General features: G+C 41.0%; 1 protein-coding gene across 5 annotated transcripts in view; it reads right to left on the bottom strand.

The window, feature by feature from the left end:
* LOC129711920 (histone-lysine N-methyltransferase EHMT1-like) overlaps nucleotides 1–18,454 on the bottom strand; it is a 243,372-nt gene that overhangs the window by 5,206 nt on the left and 219,712 nt on the right. For all 5 annotated transcript variants that reach the window (XM_055659945.1, XM_055659948.1, XM_055659949.1 and 2 more), the window contains 6 exons: nucleotides 17,101–17,268; nucleotides 15,225–15,369; nucleotides 8,603–8,680; nucleotides 5,634–5,749; nucleotides 2,621–2,707; nucleotides 39–117 (listed from right to left, as the gene is read on the bottom strand). In XM_055659945.1, coding sequence (XP_055515920.1) covers nucleotides 39–117; nucleotides 2,621–2,707; nucleotides 5,634–5,749; nucleotides 8,603–8,680; nucleotides 15,225–15,369; nucleotides 17,101–17,268 — 673 coding nt within the window. The remainder of the gene's footprint in view (nucleotides 1–38; nucleotides 118–2,620; nucleotides 2,708–5,633; nucleotides 5,750–8,602; nucleotides 8,681–15,224; nucleotides 15,370–17,100; nucleotides 17,269–18,454) is intronic.

Here is an 18,454-nt window from a genome sequence, read left to right as displayed (position 1 = left end):
TTACAATAACACAGGCAACACACCAAAATAATGGGTACCTTATTGTCGAGGTCAAAAAGATAAGAGTCATCTTCTCGAACATCTGCTTCTGCATCCGTTATAAGTTCCCCCACATACCTTGCATGAGGAAAAAAAATTGTTTCAAAGGCTGTTCAAACTGATAAGTTTGTGTTACTAAAATACTCGTCAGGCTAGTCGACTGATGGAACAAATATGATGTGTCACAATATTTGGACTTTTATCTCAGGAATCTCAAAGGCAGTCTTGTCAGCTACAGATTTTAAAAGATGAATAATGATGAGCACAGTAGGAAAAGGTTTTCTTTCAAAATATGAGCCGTAAGCATTAATTCTAATCAAGTACGATGTATGGTATTTTATGAAGTCATTAACCAGGATAATGTGGCAACGGTGATTGTGTGAAGAACAGGCTCACCAAAATATTAACCAAAATATTAGCAAATATTAGGCAAATATTCCTCTGCAATACATGTCCAACAGTCCCACACACCAATAAATTACATGGGAGAGATCAGTTTTCCAAATAAAGCTCCTATAATCCCCGAGCACCTACAGATGCTATAATAAAGAATATTTCAGAAAGCATCTTAAAGGATAAAACATAAAGGCAAATTGACCTGTTTTTACCTTTAATACAGAGTTGTTGGCACAATATCATTTTGTATGGAGAGTATAACAGTAACTAACTTGCGTAAAAATAAACAATAAAATTGACATAAAAACAGAAAATGTTGGATATATTCAGCAAGTAAGATAGCATCTGTCCAAAGAGAAACAGTTAACATTACAGGTCTGTAATTCATTTCAGATTTCCTACATCTTATGGGTTTTTTAAAAAGTTTTTACAATAAAAATGAATAATGGTGTTTGGAAATTTTACAGAATGCAAAAATGTTTGCGTTGGGGGAAAAAAAGTAGGTTAAAGAGGATCTTAATTAATATTTTCAGATGCTGAAAGAGGTAAATGGTAATGAGTATCACTTTGTGATCGGGATTGACAGCAATTCCTGGCAGATACACAGTGCCCTCCATAATGTTTGCGACAAAAACCCATCATTTATTTATTTGCCTCTGTACTCCACAATTTGAGATTTATAATTTTTAAAAATCAGATCTGGGGAAGGGTATAAAACAATTTCTGCAGCATTGCAGGTCCTGAAGAGCACAGTTGCCTCCGTCATTCTTAAATGGAAGAACTTTGGAGCCACCAGGAATCTTCATAGAGCTGGCCATCCAGCCAAACTGAACAATCGGGGGAGAAAGGCCTTGGTCAGGGAGGTGTCCAAGAACCCGATGGTCACTGACAGAGGTCCATAGTTCCTCTGTGGAGATGGGAGAACCTTCCAGAAGGACAACTATATCTGCAGCATTCCACCAATCAGGCCTTTACGGTAGAGTGGCCAGACGGAAGCCACTCCTCAGTAAAATGCACATGACAGCCCACTTGGAGTTTGCCAAAAGGCACCTAAAGACCATGAGAAACAAGATTCTCGGGTCTGATGAAACCAAGATTGAACTCTTTGGCCTGAATGCCAAGTGTCACGTCTAGAGGAAACCAGGCACCGTTCATCACTTGGCCTATACCGTACCTACGGTGAAGCATGGTGATGGCAGCATCAGGCTGTGGGGATGTTTTTTAGTGGCAGGGATGGGAAACTAGTCAGGATCGAGGGAAAGATGAATGGAGCAAAGTACAGAAATATCCTTGATGAAAACCTGCTCCAGAGCATTCTGGACCTCAGACTGGGGCGGAGGTTCACCTTCCAACAGGACAATGACCCTAAGCACACAGCCAAGACAACGCAGGAGTGGCTTCGTGACAAGTCTGTGAATGTCCTTGAGTGGCTCAGCCAGAGCCCGGACTTGAACCCGATCAAACATCTCTGGAGGGACCTGAAAATAGCTGTGCATCCACGCACCCCATCCAACTCGCAGAGCTTGAGAGGATCTGCAGAGAAGAATGGGAGAAGTTATCCAAATACAGGTGCGCCAAACCTGTAGCATCATACCCAAGAAGACTTGAGGCTGTAATCGCTGCCAAAGGTGCCTCAACAAAGTACTGAGTAAAAGGTTTGAATACTTATGTAAATGTAATATTTCAATTATTTCTTTTTAATTACTTTGCAAAAATTTCTAAACACCCGTTTTCGCTTTTTCATTATGGTAGATTGATGAGGATAAAAAAAAGAATTTAATCCATTTTAGAATACGGCTGTAACGTAACAAAATGAGGAAAAAGTGAAGGGTCTGAATACTTTCTGAATGCACTGTAAATTATGGTCTTTGTCCCAAACATTATGGAGTGCACTGTATGGAGCAAAGCTTGGTTAGGAAACGTAAATGAATTAAGAAATAATTCCATCATGCATAATGTATCAAACAACAACATAACATCATTAGTTTGGTTGCATGGGGGGAGGATTTTAGGTATTTCAAGTGCATAAAGTAAATTATTTTGGGCAGTTAGCGCCACAGAAAACTCTAAGTAATAATTGAAGACCAATCTATGGACAGGAGAGACTAAAGCAATGGTAAAATCAATTAAACCAGCCATATATATATATATATATAGCATCATTGTCGGGAGGGCTAACACTTACTCGCAGATAAAATTACCCTTGGGAATGTCCTGCAATGACCGAACGCCCCAGCCCATCTTTTGTGTACGATATGCCTGTAGTCGAACCCTGCAATAATTACAAAACAGAATAAACAACCAGAAAATTATAACTACACCATGGTTTTTACTGAAGCCAGTGATTAGCTTCACTTTAATTTGCATGCAAATTAATCAGAACATTTGCCCACATGACATGAGTGGTACATTTCAAAGAAATTAAATACATGTGAAGACAATGAGTTACATATGCAAATCTTCTTATCTTAGTTTAAATATTAGAGGAGAATCAATTTTTTGTATTACAAGATTTTGTTGAATGGTTAATTGCTGTTAACCTACAAATGAAAAAATATTCTACTTAACAAATATTGACATGCAATAACTGCATTTGAATGAGAATTCAAATCCATAAAGCACAAGTTATTCATTTCAAAATTGTTACATAATTTATTAATTAGATTAAAAGCAACAGCTCTAGATCCAAGTCTGTAACAAATCATCAGCAAAGTGATGTATGCGATCATTAACACAGCAATTACTCAGCATCTGCTCTCCAATCACCTTCGCATGTGCTTAGTTTGGATTCAGAAATATTGAGCACCAGGCACATCATAGCCTTCTTCTAAAGGACAAAAGAGTTGAATTCCAGAGATGTGGTAAGAGTGACTGCTCTCGTTTACAAGGCAACATATGAATGAATGTGATATCCTTGTCTATCTATATTACTAAAAGTCTGTTCTTGACCGGTTTTGGCGATCTGTGCTACGATTTCCGAGTGAACGCCGCCACCTACGGCCGTCATTTTTGGCCACCTCGCTCAGAGCCACCCTCCAACGCATGTGTGCCATGGATTTTTCCAGTCGATGAAAAATGACAGAGATATTAATGATTTTACAAAATTCCCCATTCTCTCTGCTGCCCCCGCTGGCGGCAGGGGGGATGGACTATAAAACCAGGAAGTGGTGTGCCTCAATCAGTCTCTGCAAGTGGTGTGCCCCAATCAGTCTCTGCAAGTGATGTGCCTCAATCAGAGCTCTGAATGACACTGACAAATGTCTACAGCACTGTGAGTACCCTTAATTTGGTTTGAAAATGAAAATATGGTTAGAGGTAAAAAAGCACTGCCTGCAAATGGTTGTTTGGGTTGAAGTAAAAAGGCACTCTCTCCCCCCCCCCCCCCCCTCCCCCCCCCCCCTCCCCCCCCCCCCCTCCTCTCCCCCCCCCTCCCTCCCCCCCCCCCCCCCCCCCCCCCCCCACTCCCCCCCCTCCCCCCCCCCCCCCCCTCTCCCCCCCCCCCTCCCCCCCCCCCCCCTCCCTCCCCCCCCTCCCCCTCCCTCTCCCCCCCCCTCCCTCCCCCCCCCCCCCCCCCCCTCCCTCTCCCCCCCCCCCCCTCCCCCCCCCTCCCTTGGTCCCCCCCCTTTTCCTAATAAAACCTAACAAGAACCCCCCCCCCCCCCCTCTCCAATGAACAGAAAGAAAACGCTCCAGTAGTTGAAATCACATCACACACAAAGCAAGATGGTTGTGATACGTGGAGGTCAACCATTTCGGTCACAGGACATCAATGCACAATTTTACTCAGACCAGCGTTCTGGGCCCAATCATCTTCATCAATGTGGTCAGAAGTGGGCATGTTCACTACTAATTGCACCAAATCCAAATCTTCTGCACATAAAGCAGCCCAGCCCTGCATGTAGCATGACCTAATCAATATAGGCATGGACTGATGAGTGGAGCACAACGTTAACACCAGAAATATGCTCGACAATGACCAACTTCCACAAGAGTATCTAACCACCTCGGTTTGACATTCAATGGTGTTATCTTTTCTGACACCCCATCATCAATATCCTGGGGCTCACCATTGACCAGCTTGCTCAGTGGTGTCAACCAAACCAAAGCCTTTCCACTATCTACAAAAGTTCTCCTGGGTCAAATGGAATATTCTTCGGTTACTTGGTCAAGTACAGTGCCGATAACTCTCAAGAGGCTAAAACCATCCAAGAAAAAGCTGCTCATTGATTAGCATCCATCAATCTCACCATCCCCGGCACACAATGCCTGAAGGTGAATACCACCGAACCAAATGCATTCTTGATTTCTCGGTTTCGGTTTTCAGGTTGAGGTCAGCAGCTTATTTAGCCAACAAGGTACGACATAAGAACGGGTGTTTAAATATTATTTTCAGTGTTGTTAATTACATAACTCCTGTGAACATCGTGAATGTTTAAGTCCAACTGTGATGTATATGTACATCTGGGAAAAGCTCAACTTTGTGTAGTGTTTCTCCCAATCGTTTAATTTTCATAACTGTGTCAGCTCTTTGCTAGAAAATATAAATTGAAACAATTCCCCTACCTCATCCTTCCCCCCCGCACCCCCCACCCCCCACCAAAATCATAACTTTAACAATTTTCCAATTTTTACATTTCAAAAGAAATCTAAAAATTAAAACAGAACAAAAAGCAAGTATATGAGCAATGGGATACAAGTAAGAAAACACCTTTAGAAAAATAGCTGCAGTGAAGAGTTTTAGCCATTATTTGAATGTGTAAATGTTCCTTGCTGCTTTGCAGATTCTACTAAACTATAAACAACTGCCTCACACTGCATGTCTGGAACAGCAAGTATTAAAAGAATGGTTTGATATGTGTTGATGATTATGGGAAACATTGCCTTCAAAGAACATTCCTTTCTCTGAAAGTTAAGATGAAAATGATAAAACCCATCAATTTGATACAAGGTATAAAAATAAAAATAAGTTAAACAGCATTCAAACTTGAGTTCACAACTTCAAAACTAATGCTCAGCTACTGGACTGCAATGTTATTCAAGATAAAGGTAAATAATATTTGCACCCAATTACATTGTGAACTCGCAAGCATCCCAAAACTGTTCCAAATGTTAGGCTGCATTTGTCATTTTTAATATTCCATTCAATATGCTAAAGTCCAGCATCAGGCCTTACATTAAAAGAGTGTATGTCACTTTACCTGATTCCATTTTGTACCACACGATTTTTACACGTCCGCCAACACCCACAGGCATGGTTACACTCGAATATGAGTGGTGGTTCCAGCATGTTGAATTCTGGGAGAAGCCGCCCGTCCTTAAAGTCCAAATGACAATTGTTAGTTTCACTCTGTTGAGCTTAAGCTCTGCAAGACTGATCAGAGCATTAACTGCTGAGAGCATTTTCTATGCAATAAAGACTGGAACACAGTTTTGGGAAATAACACATAATAAAATAACTATTTTCACGTTACCAATTATTAACCCATCTTGATTTTCAGTCTCTCTAGATTTGTCAACTATCCTGCATCTTGTTTCAGATATTAGATGAGAAATCCTATCAGCATTTCTAGAGTGCCTGTTAAGTTTGATTTACAAGGAATAATAAGCATTTCTTTAAAAGTAAAAGTGAAGGCATTCGAGCAAATATGCCATTTATAGAAACAGGCCCTCTGCCCAACTTGCCCACACCAACCAAGATGTCCCATCCACACTAGTGCCACCTGCCTATGTTTGGCCCATATCCTTCTCAACCTTTCCTATCCATATACCTATGCACTAAACTTGTCAATTTTTCATTTCCACTATCCATCTACTTTTCCTACCTTGCACATTTATAGTTTCTCAAAATGCTGCCTATTGTTCAGATCACTGCTAAAATCAACACTAAAAAAATTAATTGTTTTTGTAAACATCTCTAACAACTGTAAAATGAATCTAACTTGTCTGGACCTACTGCAGATGACCCTGATAAAAAGTGACTGGGTTCATAAATATCAATGCAGTCTTAAACATGTACACTGATGATACCTAACTGTTTGTTTGCATCATTGCTCTTGGCTCCTCAAATTCCCAGCAATCTCCTCCTCCTTCCCTTAACATTGGAGGATAAATCCAATCAGGTACTGGGGGGTTGATCCACCGTACTGTGTACTTCCTAAAACCTTTATAGAGGAACAACATCTACCTGCCCCTCTCTCCAGCCTCCATATCCTTCTTCCTGGTGAATTTGCCAATGAGAAGTATTCATTCACGACCTTGTTCATAGCCCATGGCCCCACTCATGAATTATCCCTTTGGTCCCTGACGGGGTCTAATCTTTCCTTAGCTACCTCTTACTTCTAAACTATTTAATAGGATTTAATCCTACTTGCCCATGTCATTTCAAGGCACCCACTGTGCCCTCCCAATTTATTAAGTTCCTGCCTAACCTCTTGCAACTCTGAAAGGATTCACTCAATAAATATACCTGATATAGGCTTCCTTCTTTTCCTTGATCAAACTTTCAATTTCCTCTGTTCATTAATGTTCCCTGAAACTTGCCATTTTTACTTTTAACGGTTACAGGGGCCTGCTGACTCTAAACTTATATTATTTTACTTTTAAACACTTTACTGGATGTTGTTTTTCCCTCCTGCAGCTGCTCCTAATCTACTTATACTTGGTCCTGTCTTACATTATTGAAAACTGCCTTCCCTAAGTTTAGGGCTCTATCTCAAGAAACCAATCTTATATTCTGCATGACTTCTATGAAACTTATCAAACTAGGCTCACTGCCCCCAAAGGATTCTTCCACAGACATTTCATCACTTGCCAAACATCGTTCCCTATGATAAGACCAAATAGCTAGTGGGGAAGGTTTGACAAAAACCAATACAAGTATACAGTTTCAAAAACCCATCTTAGATGCACATTATGAATTCTACCACCTCTAAGCTTCTCCCACTAGGGGATTCCCAGTCAATATTGGGAAAGTTAAAAACTGCCTACATATCTGTAATTCCCGCTGAACATTGGCGGCTTATAGTATAATCCCACCAAAGTTCTTCTTTCTTATTCCTAAATTGTGCCCATTTAGCCTCATTAGCCAATCCCTCCAGGATATCCTCCATGAGAACAGCACTGTCTGCCTGCCCGCCCTTCCGGAAATCACCCATTTATCTGATTGAAGAGCTGTGTGGCACTTTCCCAAGATCTTATCTGCGAGTTAACAGCAACTCCAATCAATCTCTGCATTGTGTGAGGAGCTGCTGCTCTCTTTGCAGTCAGCAGTCTTTCTGCAGTCAGCAATGACATCATGTGATATCTCCCTGATCGCCCACATCGCACAGGAGGAACATGTCACTCCACTGTTAATCCTTCTAACTACTAATGTAAATGAAACCCAACCACCTTACTTTGTCTTGTATTTGACACTGACTGTGATTCAACCTAAACCACAGCACTTCACCTCAAACGCTGTTCTCAAAACGTCCAATCCCACTATGCCTACCTCTATTTTGACAGCCTTCACACACGGCTGATCGTGCAGAAACTGCTTCCTTTTGAACACCCTGCCTAACTCCTTGCCAATCACACTGAGTTTTGTAAACCTTACTTTGCCCCCTTTGCATTCTCTTGCCATCTCCTTCCCAATACTTCCTTCAAAAGCATCTTGAAAACTCATGTTTTTGATTTAAACTTGCAGTCATTCTAATTAATCACCAAACTCCATTATAAGCAGATTATTTTGCAAAATGATAGGAATTCATGTTTACTTCAAAAATTGCCAAGAACATGCAAGATCTTGTAGATGTCCAAATTTTCTAACGCAAATATATACAAACATTACTGCAAATGAGCCAACTACATGACTCTCAGATGTTTGGATGCTTAATAGAATGCTCCAAGCCAAGTCATTCAGCAAAAGTAACATCGGCATCATGAAAATTAAAGTTAATTAACTTGCCATGCAGTAATGAGAATGATACTATCTCTAATTTATTAGTTTGAGAAACCATAATAGGCTCGGAGGGATTTTTGCAAATACAAACAAAAACAGCACAAATGCTGGATATAAAATGGGGAAAAAAAGAGAAATTAAAATTATTTGAAATATAAAAGGCGAAATCAAATCTTCATAAAGGGACATGGGAAAATCAGTAATCTAAGCTGGAGCTATCTTTCTTACCTGGCTATACCAGCAACGTATACTTAGTTGGCCACACATGCAGGCGTTGGAAGAGCAGTCATCATCACAAAAACAGTACTGTACAATTAAATGAGACATCATTGTTAAGATAACAACAATGAAAAGTAATCCAATAAAGATTAAAATCTTTACTTAAGAAATTATTCAATGAGATTGAAATAGAATTAAAATGTCTTTCAAATCGAAAAATAAACTTACTTAAACTTTTCTCAATGGCATTTCATTATACATTAAGAAGATACCATGCATCCGGTAAAATGCTATTGGTATCAGCTATCGGAAAAGAAAGAACTTTGCATTTGAATATTTACAATTTTGTAAACCTATTCGTTAAATTCCTGAGATCCACGCCATTGCAGAAGCAAATCTTTAGCCAATTCATTTAATTGCATTCCTAAATCTTTAATTGTAAAAATTAGCAGCACAATTACTTTTGCACAACCCATAAACGGGATACTTTAAGACTAAATTTGTGGGAACGTGCAGCAATAGCTTTAAATATCCATACATTTTATAAATAACTAAACTTGTTCATGGTAGTCTTACTTTTTTGAATTATATTTCCAAAAGCATTGCATTGTTTGAGAACCTTTTCCTTGGGTGGCCGCAGCCAAAAGATATGACTTACTTTCTTGATACTATTATGACCTACTTTTGAAAATATTTTTAAATCTCAATTTCTGATGCCTACTCTATCCAAAGATTTTGCATTAGAGCTCAAATATCGTAGACCTCACTACATGCCACAAAATATATTTTACCATAAACTACGCTGCTAGCCTGTCTGTATGCAAAATGCATCCAAAGGAAAATAACATAGTACAATTTTGTCTTGGAAAATCGTTAAACAAACTGCAGAGCATTACACAACGCAAAAAAGTACATCCTGTAACGTATATTAGTGCAATAAAGTTACAAGTGAGAGGTTCACCTTATCATCAAGGTGTTTTTATAGACTTCTAGGGCTACAACACCACTAAATGTAACACCAATCAATGGACTGGAAACCCAACAACCGATTTTCATAATAGCCTGCTTGGATATTGTTTGTCATACAGCATAGAAAAGGTCCTTCGGTCTAACCCTGCCAACCAAGATACCGCATCTACACTAGTCCCTCCTGCCCGTGTTTGGTCTCAGGGCCCAGGTATCCCTTTAAACCTTTCCTATCCATGTACTTGACTAAATGTCTTTTAAATGTTGTTATAATACCTGCCTCAATTACCTCCTCTTGAAGTTCATTCCATATACCCACCATCCTCTGTGTGGGAAAACATGCCCCTCAGGTTCCTATTTTGCCTTTCCCCTCTCACCTTAACCACCTGCTTCGTGATTTCCCCCATCCTGGGTAAGAGTCAGTCCATTCACGCTAACTGTTCCCCTCATGCCTTATACACCTCTATAAGATCACCCCCAGCCTCCTGCACTCCAATGAATAACAGTCCTAGCCTACCCAGTCTCTCCTATAGCTCGGGTCTGGCAACATCCTCGTAAACCTTCCCCGCATTTTTCCCAGCTTAACAATATCCTTCCTACAGCATGGTGTAGAAAATTGAACAAATGCTCCAAATGTGACCTTGTGAATATCTTGTACAACTGTAATATAACATCCCAACTTCTGTGTAGATGCTGGTTTAAACCAAAGATAGATTGGATGTCTATCCCAACTTCTATACTCAATACCCTGACTGACGATGGCTAATATACCAAATGTCTCTTGACCTTTCTATCTACCTGTGGTGGCACTGTCGAGTTACGATGTACCTGCACACTTAGTTCCCTCAGCACGACAACACTCCCCAGGGCCCTGCCATTCACTGTGTAGGTTTGAATTCCCAAAATGCAACACCAGGCACATATCTGCATTAAACGTCATTAACCATTCCTCAGCCCACTTGCCCAACTGACCAAGATCCTGCTATAATTGTTGATAACCATCTTTGCTATCTATGATGCCACCACTTTAATGTCATCTGCAAACAAACTAACCATGCATATCCACATTCTCATCCAAATGGTCGACATAAGCCAGCAATGGGTCCAGCATCGATCCCCGAGGCACACTGTACTCGTAGGCCTCGTCTAAAAACCAACATTCCACCATCACCCTCTGCTTCCTTCCATTAAGTCAATTCTCCAGATAGATACAAAATGCTGGAGTAACTCAGCGGGACAGGCAGCAGCTCTCGAGAGAAGGAATGGGTGACGTCTCGGGTCGACACCCTTCTTCAGATTCAATTCTCTATCCAGTCAGCTAGCTCTCCTGGATCTCATGCAATCTAACCTTCCAAAACAGCCTACCGTGAGGAACCTTTATCAAATGCCTTCCAGAAGTCTATACGGACAACATGTATGGCTTTGCCCTCAACCTTTTTGGTTACTTCTTCAAAAAACAAATTCGTAAGAAACTGTTCAAAACCATGTTGACTATCCCTATTCAGCCCATCTATCCAAATGCTTCTATTTCTTGTCCCTCAAAATCCTCTTCATTAACTTTCCTACACAGATGTTATACCCACTGGTCAATCATTCCAAGTCTTTTTCTTGCAGCCTTTCTTAAATAGAGGCAACATCAGCCACCCTCCAGTCTTCCTGTACATCGCCCATGTCTAATGATTTATATATCTCAGCTGGGGTGCCTGCATTTTTTTCTCTAGCTTCCAACACTGTCCTTGGATGTATCTGATCAGGGCCAGGATCCTGATCCATACCTTCGACATCACTTTTTAATTAAACAGTGGTATTGTTTTGGACCCATTAGTTAACAAAATCATCACAAAATTAAACAATCTTCAAACAAATGGCATAATAATGCAAGCTGGTGATGTCTCTGAACAACAAATTAGTACAACATTCTACCTGTCTTCAATAAAAAAATCTATTAACATCCAAATCAAACTATAGTCAGTAAATTGTTTTAAAAGCATGGAACTAAACCTTATTTAGTCTGCCATGGAGACAATAAATAAGAAAAATTCAGCTTGAACTCATTATCATAGAAAAAATGCACAAATTCAGGTCTTAGTCAGATTTATATAGCATGGAGACATGACCTTCAGTCCCATTTGTCCAGCCAAACCAAGTTAGAATTCTATGCTAGTCCTATTTACCTGTTTAGAGCAGTCCATACCCCTCTAAAACCTCCTTATTCATAAATCTGTCCAAATGCATTTTAAAACTGATAATTGCTTCTCTAACTTCGAATAGCTCATTCCAGATGTGAAGTAACAAATAAAGCAAGTTACTTATATTGGATGAAAGATTATTTAAAGATTTAGTTTCAACCCAACTATGGTCATTGCTCAATGCCAAGAACGTTGTGATTAAATGAGACAGTTCTGTGCAATTCTCCAATTCTGCTTTAAAATAACGAATTGAGAAATGATTTTATTCTTATTCTGGCAGAACAGTTCGACACCTTTGAAATCACTGTGGGGAATAAAAATCACTGATCTGATAAGCTTTAGAAAATTCAATATGTTGCAAAGGTTAATCACGTTAAGTGGCTGGTACAACATATAATAATGACCTTCAGTCGTGCTCCTAATGATGTGATCTTAAAAAAGTCATCCTAACATTTGCATTTCATGCAGCATCTTCGGGAAGTTTATGATAGTATTCTGACATGAAACTTCATCTTAGACCATTAAAGTAGATACTTTTACTTGCCACTAAACTAAGTGGGATCCGTTGGGTCCCAGTCACACGGAAGGCCTGGTCTCCCAACGCAACCCGTTCCCCAACGCAATATTCCACCACTCACCCATTCCCCCAACGCAACCCGTTCCCTAACGCAATATTCCCCCAGCACTCCCTCCCCCTCTTCCTCATGTGTGGGAGGGGAGGAGGGAAGTGGGGTGTGTGGCGGGAGGGGTGTGGGGTGGGAGGGGTGGAGGAGTGTGGGGGAGGGGGGTGTGTGTGGCGAAGGAGGAGGTGTATATGAGGGGGGAGGGGTGTGGAAGGGAGGGAGGAGGGATGTGTGGGGTCGGATGTGTGGGCAGGGGGAATTGTGTGGGCGGGCGCTGGGGGAGGGGGGGGGGGGGGGGGGCGGGGGTGTGGGGGCATGGGGTGTGCACGGGGGGGGTAGTTGTGGGGGGAGAAGGGTGTGTGGGCGGGGGGTGGGAATTGTGGGGGGGAGAGCGGTGTGTGGGCAAGGGGGGAGTGAGCTCAGAGAAGACGGGGAAGAGCCATGGGAGAGACGGGGGAGGGAGGGAGGAGCCAGCGAGGGGGACCAGAAGGGTAGTGGCTGGAATTGGTGGTGTGATGGGGACTCACAGCGGGCTCTGGTCGCTGGTCGTTCTCCTCCGCCGGGATCAGAGTCTCCGCTTTCCGTTTGGCAACATCGGCGACATCTCTGACTCTGGGCTGGGTCTCCGACGCTGGGCTGGGTCTCAGACTCTGGGCTGGGACTCAGACTCTGGGCTGGACTGAGTCTCCCACACTGGGCTGGGCTGGGCAGGGTCTCCCGACGCTGGGCTACTTCGGTTCCCTCCGATAATTGTTGGAAACCTCAGTCGGCCATCCTCCGCTCCAGTAAAGACGCGATAGCGCAGGAAGGGGCGGACCGTCCCGGTGAGTGACAGGGGAAGAGACTAATCCACGCAGCGCTGAATAGCAGAAGAGATCGATCTGCGCACATGCGGTTTTAAAGATTTTTTTAAAAACTCATTAACGTTTATGATATTCAACCGATCGGAATGAAACTTGGTGCAATCGCAGCAAAGAACGGCGAGTGAACTGCCGAAAAATTGGGAGTGCTATCGCGAACCGTTTTTGCGCAAATAGAAAGACCGCACAAACCGGAAGATAACAAGATCAGAGTTTTAGTTATGGATATATTAACTGTTTTTTGGGAACTCAAGGGCACCATTTGAGCTAACGAGCTCCAGTAAGAAGGTACACTAAATCAAATGCTGACGTTTGATTCATTTCTACCATTATTTCCGTTAGCAAATAATAACAGCAGTAAACATGTTGTAATATTAGTTGTTTTCTGAACCAACAAGCAAAATGAAAGAGTTGGTTGTGGACACAAGTAGGTAGGGATGTGAACACAACTTTTGAATTTTTAAAAAAGGGCAAGGCTGCAATAAGATAGGTTGGGAGATCAGGATTACACCCTTATGAGGAGACCATTGGAAAAGACCCCTCTTTCATTATTGTGAAATGCAAGCACCTGGGTCGCTGCTTGTCCCTGTGCATTGGATCCTCAACTTCCTCATCAGCAGATGTCAACCAATATGAATTGGCAACAACGCAGCCTCCTCACTGACTATCTCAAGGCTGCGTGCTCAGTCCCCTGCTATACTCTCTCTGTACTGATGACCGAGTAGTCAGACACAGCTCCAGTGCCACCATTTATTTCACTGATGAAGCATCTTTGTTGAACGAATAACCGGTAACGCTGAGTCAGAGTACAGGAGGGAGATCAATAATCTTATTGAATGGTGAGAGAAAGAACAATCTTGCTTTTAATGTCAACAAAGTCAAGAAGTCAATTATTGATTTGAGGAATGGAGAGCATGAGCCTGTCTGCATCGGCAGTGGAGAGAGTCACAGCTTCAAGTTCCTGCGCAGATTCAGTACTGCTCTTCAATGTTGGGAGTTGGTCAAATTTTATCTGTTGAGACTATGTGCAGAACATTAAATTGTGTCCTACATTCTCACTTTTCAGCGAAAAACCAGTTCATGACGCAGGGACTGCTTCATTGGCTGAGGAGATGCAAATGGAACTGAATGGAGTGCAATTGACAGAAAATATTCCCACTTCCAGCCTTATGATAGAAACTGGTCATTGGGACTACAACACTGAGTTGAGGAAGTCCTATATCAAGCTCAATAACTGGGCAATAATTTATTCCTGTCAGCTTGCAATAAGTCAAGGAGACACAAGAGACTGCAGGTGCTGTATTGGGGAGCAAATAAATTGCTGAGGAAATCCAGTGATTAGGCAGCATCTGTTGAAGCAAATGAACTTTTACTCAAGTCCTCATGCAGGTCCTTGACCCAAAACATTGATTATCACTTTGCTTGCACAGATACTGAGATACTCTAGCAGTTTGGATTTTGCTACAAGAATCCAAGATTGATTGATGACCTTTCATGTTCGTTTTGTATTTAAAAAACAAATAAATATTGGATGTGTGGAATATTCAATGGTCAAATTCTATTGCCCATCTTCAGGTACCCTCCGGACATTGCATAAACTGCATGTTGTGGCAGAGGTCACATGTATACCAGTCAAGGAAATGAAGGATTAGATTCCCAGTCGAGAAATTAAACTTAGATAGATTGTTATATTCTGCAGCACCCAGATTTCTATTGAATTTAATTTCATAATTTGCCATGAATTCAAATTCTTGGTTGGCATTCCAGGACCACTTTACTGAGGTTATATAACCCAACAACAAATAATATGCTCGAGGAACTCAGGGGGTCGAGCAGCATCTGTGGAAGGAAATGGACGGCGAACATTTTGGGTCAGGATCCTTCATCTGGACTTGTATGTATCCCCGCAATTGTTTACCATGAATCAGGAATATTACAATCAACATTGAATTTATAATCAACATTGCAGTAATCCATCATCTTTTGGACATACCTGCAGATGTGTGATGTTCCGGTCAATGTTCATCGGAGAAGTCACACAATTTTGGGAAACATATTTATAGTCAGTTGGACAAGGTTCGTCATCCACTCCATTGACACACGGAATTGGTACATGTTCATACCCTCTACCTATATCTCTGTCAGGAGGATGAAAAAAGCACAAACTGGGATAGTATTAAACAACCACAAAAAGGTGCAAATATTATAAAAAGTACTACAGTGCAGTTTTGGAATGTGAGAACTTGGTGTACACAGATAGGAAGACGAATCTTGTAAATATGGTGAAAATTTCTTCACACTAAGAAAATCATTACACAAGCTCTACACTAGCAGCTCTATCTACTTTTTGTGCCATTAAAATACTCAATAAATTAGAAATACTCAATAATACAGAAAGTCATGCCGTTAAACAGCACCTAATTATAATAGCAACTCCAAGATCTATTGTTATTTTCAGTGCTCTGAAAATGCGGGGAAAATGATGTAAGCTTTAAATACATTTGTAAGAGAGGAAAATAGATGAGTGCGCGCTTCAAAACATGCCTGAAGGTAGGCCCACGACCTGAAATATTAGCTGTTTTTCCTACCACAGATGCAGCCTGACCTGCTGAACATTATCACCATTTTGTTTTAATTTTTGCTTTACACTATTTCAATTTTCTGCTACAAAATGTTTTTCTTCCATAATTTCAATTAGTCAGAGTTATGCAGCATGGTAACAGGTTGTCCAGCCCACCTCGATCATGCTGATCAAAATGTCTATCTCAGCAAGTCAATATCCCTCTAAACCTTTTCTATCCATGATCCCATTCAAATTTTTTTTTAATGTTGTATTTGTACCTGCCCCTTTAGCTTATTCTGCAGCATGCTCCCTATAACCACTGCCATCTCAATGAAGTTGTCCCTCAAGTTCTTATTAAATATTGCTCCTCTCACCCAAATCTCTGCCCTCTAGTTTTAAATTCCCGTATCCTGGATAAAAGACTATGATACTTTACCTTATCTACGCCTCTCAAGATTTTATATACCTCTCTAAGGCTCCAGTGAAAAATGTCCCAACTTATCCAGCACCTACTTACAACTTAAATCCTCCAGTTCTAGTAACATCCTCACAAATCTTTTTTGCACCCTTTCTTGGTTAATTCCAACTTAATCCTTCCTACAGCTAAGCAACTGCACTTGACTGGTTTTGCCCCATCTAAACATCGGTGCCCCGCTCCCTGCCATGGATGCCCTCCACCGAAAACGGTGTCTGAGACGGGCTGGGAAGATCATCAAAGACCCCTCACACCACAACCATGGACTGTTTGCCCTCCTCCCATCAGGGAGGCGGTACAGGAGCCTCAGGTCACGTACTAGTAGGATGAGGAACAGCTTCTTCAACAGTACAATCACATTGCTGAACTCGGAGTCCCGCCGATAGATTTCTCCAGTCCCTCCGTCCCCATTGTTTAATTATACTGTATTTTTTGATTATTCTGTATCTTCTCTCTTTCTATTTTTTAAATTTCTTTGTGCACAACTACCACGGACTGACGCAAAACTGCATTTCGTTGTACTCATACTTGTATTTGTGCGATGACATTGAAGTTGAATTGAATTGAAAAAATCACTCCCAACCGCCCCCCCCAACAACAATCAATCTGAAGAAGTGCCTGGACTTGAAATGTGACTTGGAATGTCATCCAGAGATGCTTCCCCCTTCCCTCCAACTCTACAACCACATCTTAAACAACATGCTGTCTAACCTGTTGAGTTACTCCAGTACTTTGTAAAAATGGTGGTGTTTCAAATAGGAAAATCAAATACATTTAAGTTAAAACGTTTTAGGAAAAAGCAGAAAGCAAGGGAAATGTTTTATGCCATACCTACTAACCAGCTTCTCAGCCTGGGCAATCTTGTTAGCTGATGCTTGTTTCAGTTTTTTGTTCATCTGCAGTGCAACCCAGACTTGCGAATTCAAGCTTGAACATTCAAGTGGAGTCTCACCTTCCTTGTTTTTAATGTTAACATCAGCACCACGTGAAAGAAAAAGCCTAAATGTGTACAATTACAAGCAGATTCAGTGCCACTATACCCTTGAAATACATTTCCATTGCAATTGTTATCATATATTTTAATTTTCATGGACATTTCTTTTATAATCTGTGTTGATCTGCAAGAGCTCCCACAAAATCTGACCATGATTCAGTTTATAAATGGTACAACTCTGAATTTAGTTACCCACATCAGCTGTTGTGTTGAACAAAATTGAGCCATTTTATCAGTTTAGAAAAACTGACAAAGCTCTCCATGATATTTAGTAGGCTTGCAAACTGGAGTTTTGTCTGCACCAGGCACCATAAAAGTTTAAAACAGTCATTTGGGTGATGAACGGGGCTTGGTGTTATTCTTACAGAACAACTTCTATTTTTCCCTACAGCCATCAGAGATTATTTTAAGAAATCTGCTTATGTTTTCAAAAAACCATTGAAAAGAGATAACCTTGCACCGTGTAACAGACAACAATCAACAATAGTGAGCGCACACAGAGGATTAAGCCCATCAGCTCGCCATTGGGATATTATAGCAGAGATACCAGAAAAACTTCTGCTGGAAGAAAATGGAAAATAAAACAAATAATTTGATGGCGCAGCAATAAAGTTGCTGCCTTACAGCACCAGAGACCCAGGTTTGACCCTGACTACGGGTGCTGTCTGTATGGAGTTTGTATGTTCTCCACGTGACAGTGTGGGTTTTCCCTGGCTGCTCCGGTTTCCTCCCACAGTCCAAAGACGTACAGGTTTATAGGTTAATTGGCTTTGGTACAGATTATAAATTGTCCCTAGTGTGTTGGATAGTGCTAGTGTATGGGGATCACTGGTAGGTGCGGACCTGGTGGATCGAAGGGCCTGTTTCCGCGCTGTATCTCTAAACTAAAAGCAGAAAATTTGAAGTTGTAATGAATTATTACAACAAAGGCCTCACGATAGAGGCTCCATCAAGGTTACATGAAATTACTGTTGACAAATAGTAGATTAAAGATGAAAATCAATCTGGTCTTAAGTTTGTAGAAGTCATGTTATTATTTGATTGATTTTGTTTTTGCCAAAAGGCATTAGTTACAAGATGAAGAAAATTAAAAAAAGAAACATTAAATCCAAAATAATGCAAATAATTAAACATATCTGGACAAGAGTTAATGAAGGAAATGAAATACCACTAGCTGTGTATAAAGATCAG

Source organism: Leucoraja erinacea, chromosome 31 (assembly GCF_028641065.1).
Source record: "Leucoraja erinacea ecotype New England chromosome 31, Leri_hhj_1, whole genome shotgun sequence".
In the NCBI taxonomy this organism is placed as follows: domain Eukaryota; kingdom Metazoa; phylum Chordata; class Chondrichthyes; order Rajiformes; family Rajidae; genus Leucoraja; species Leucoraja erinaceus.
Note: the sequence above shows the minus strand (reverse complement) of the source record. Positions and strands in the feature narration are given on the sequence as shown.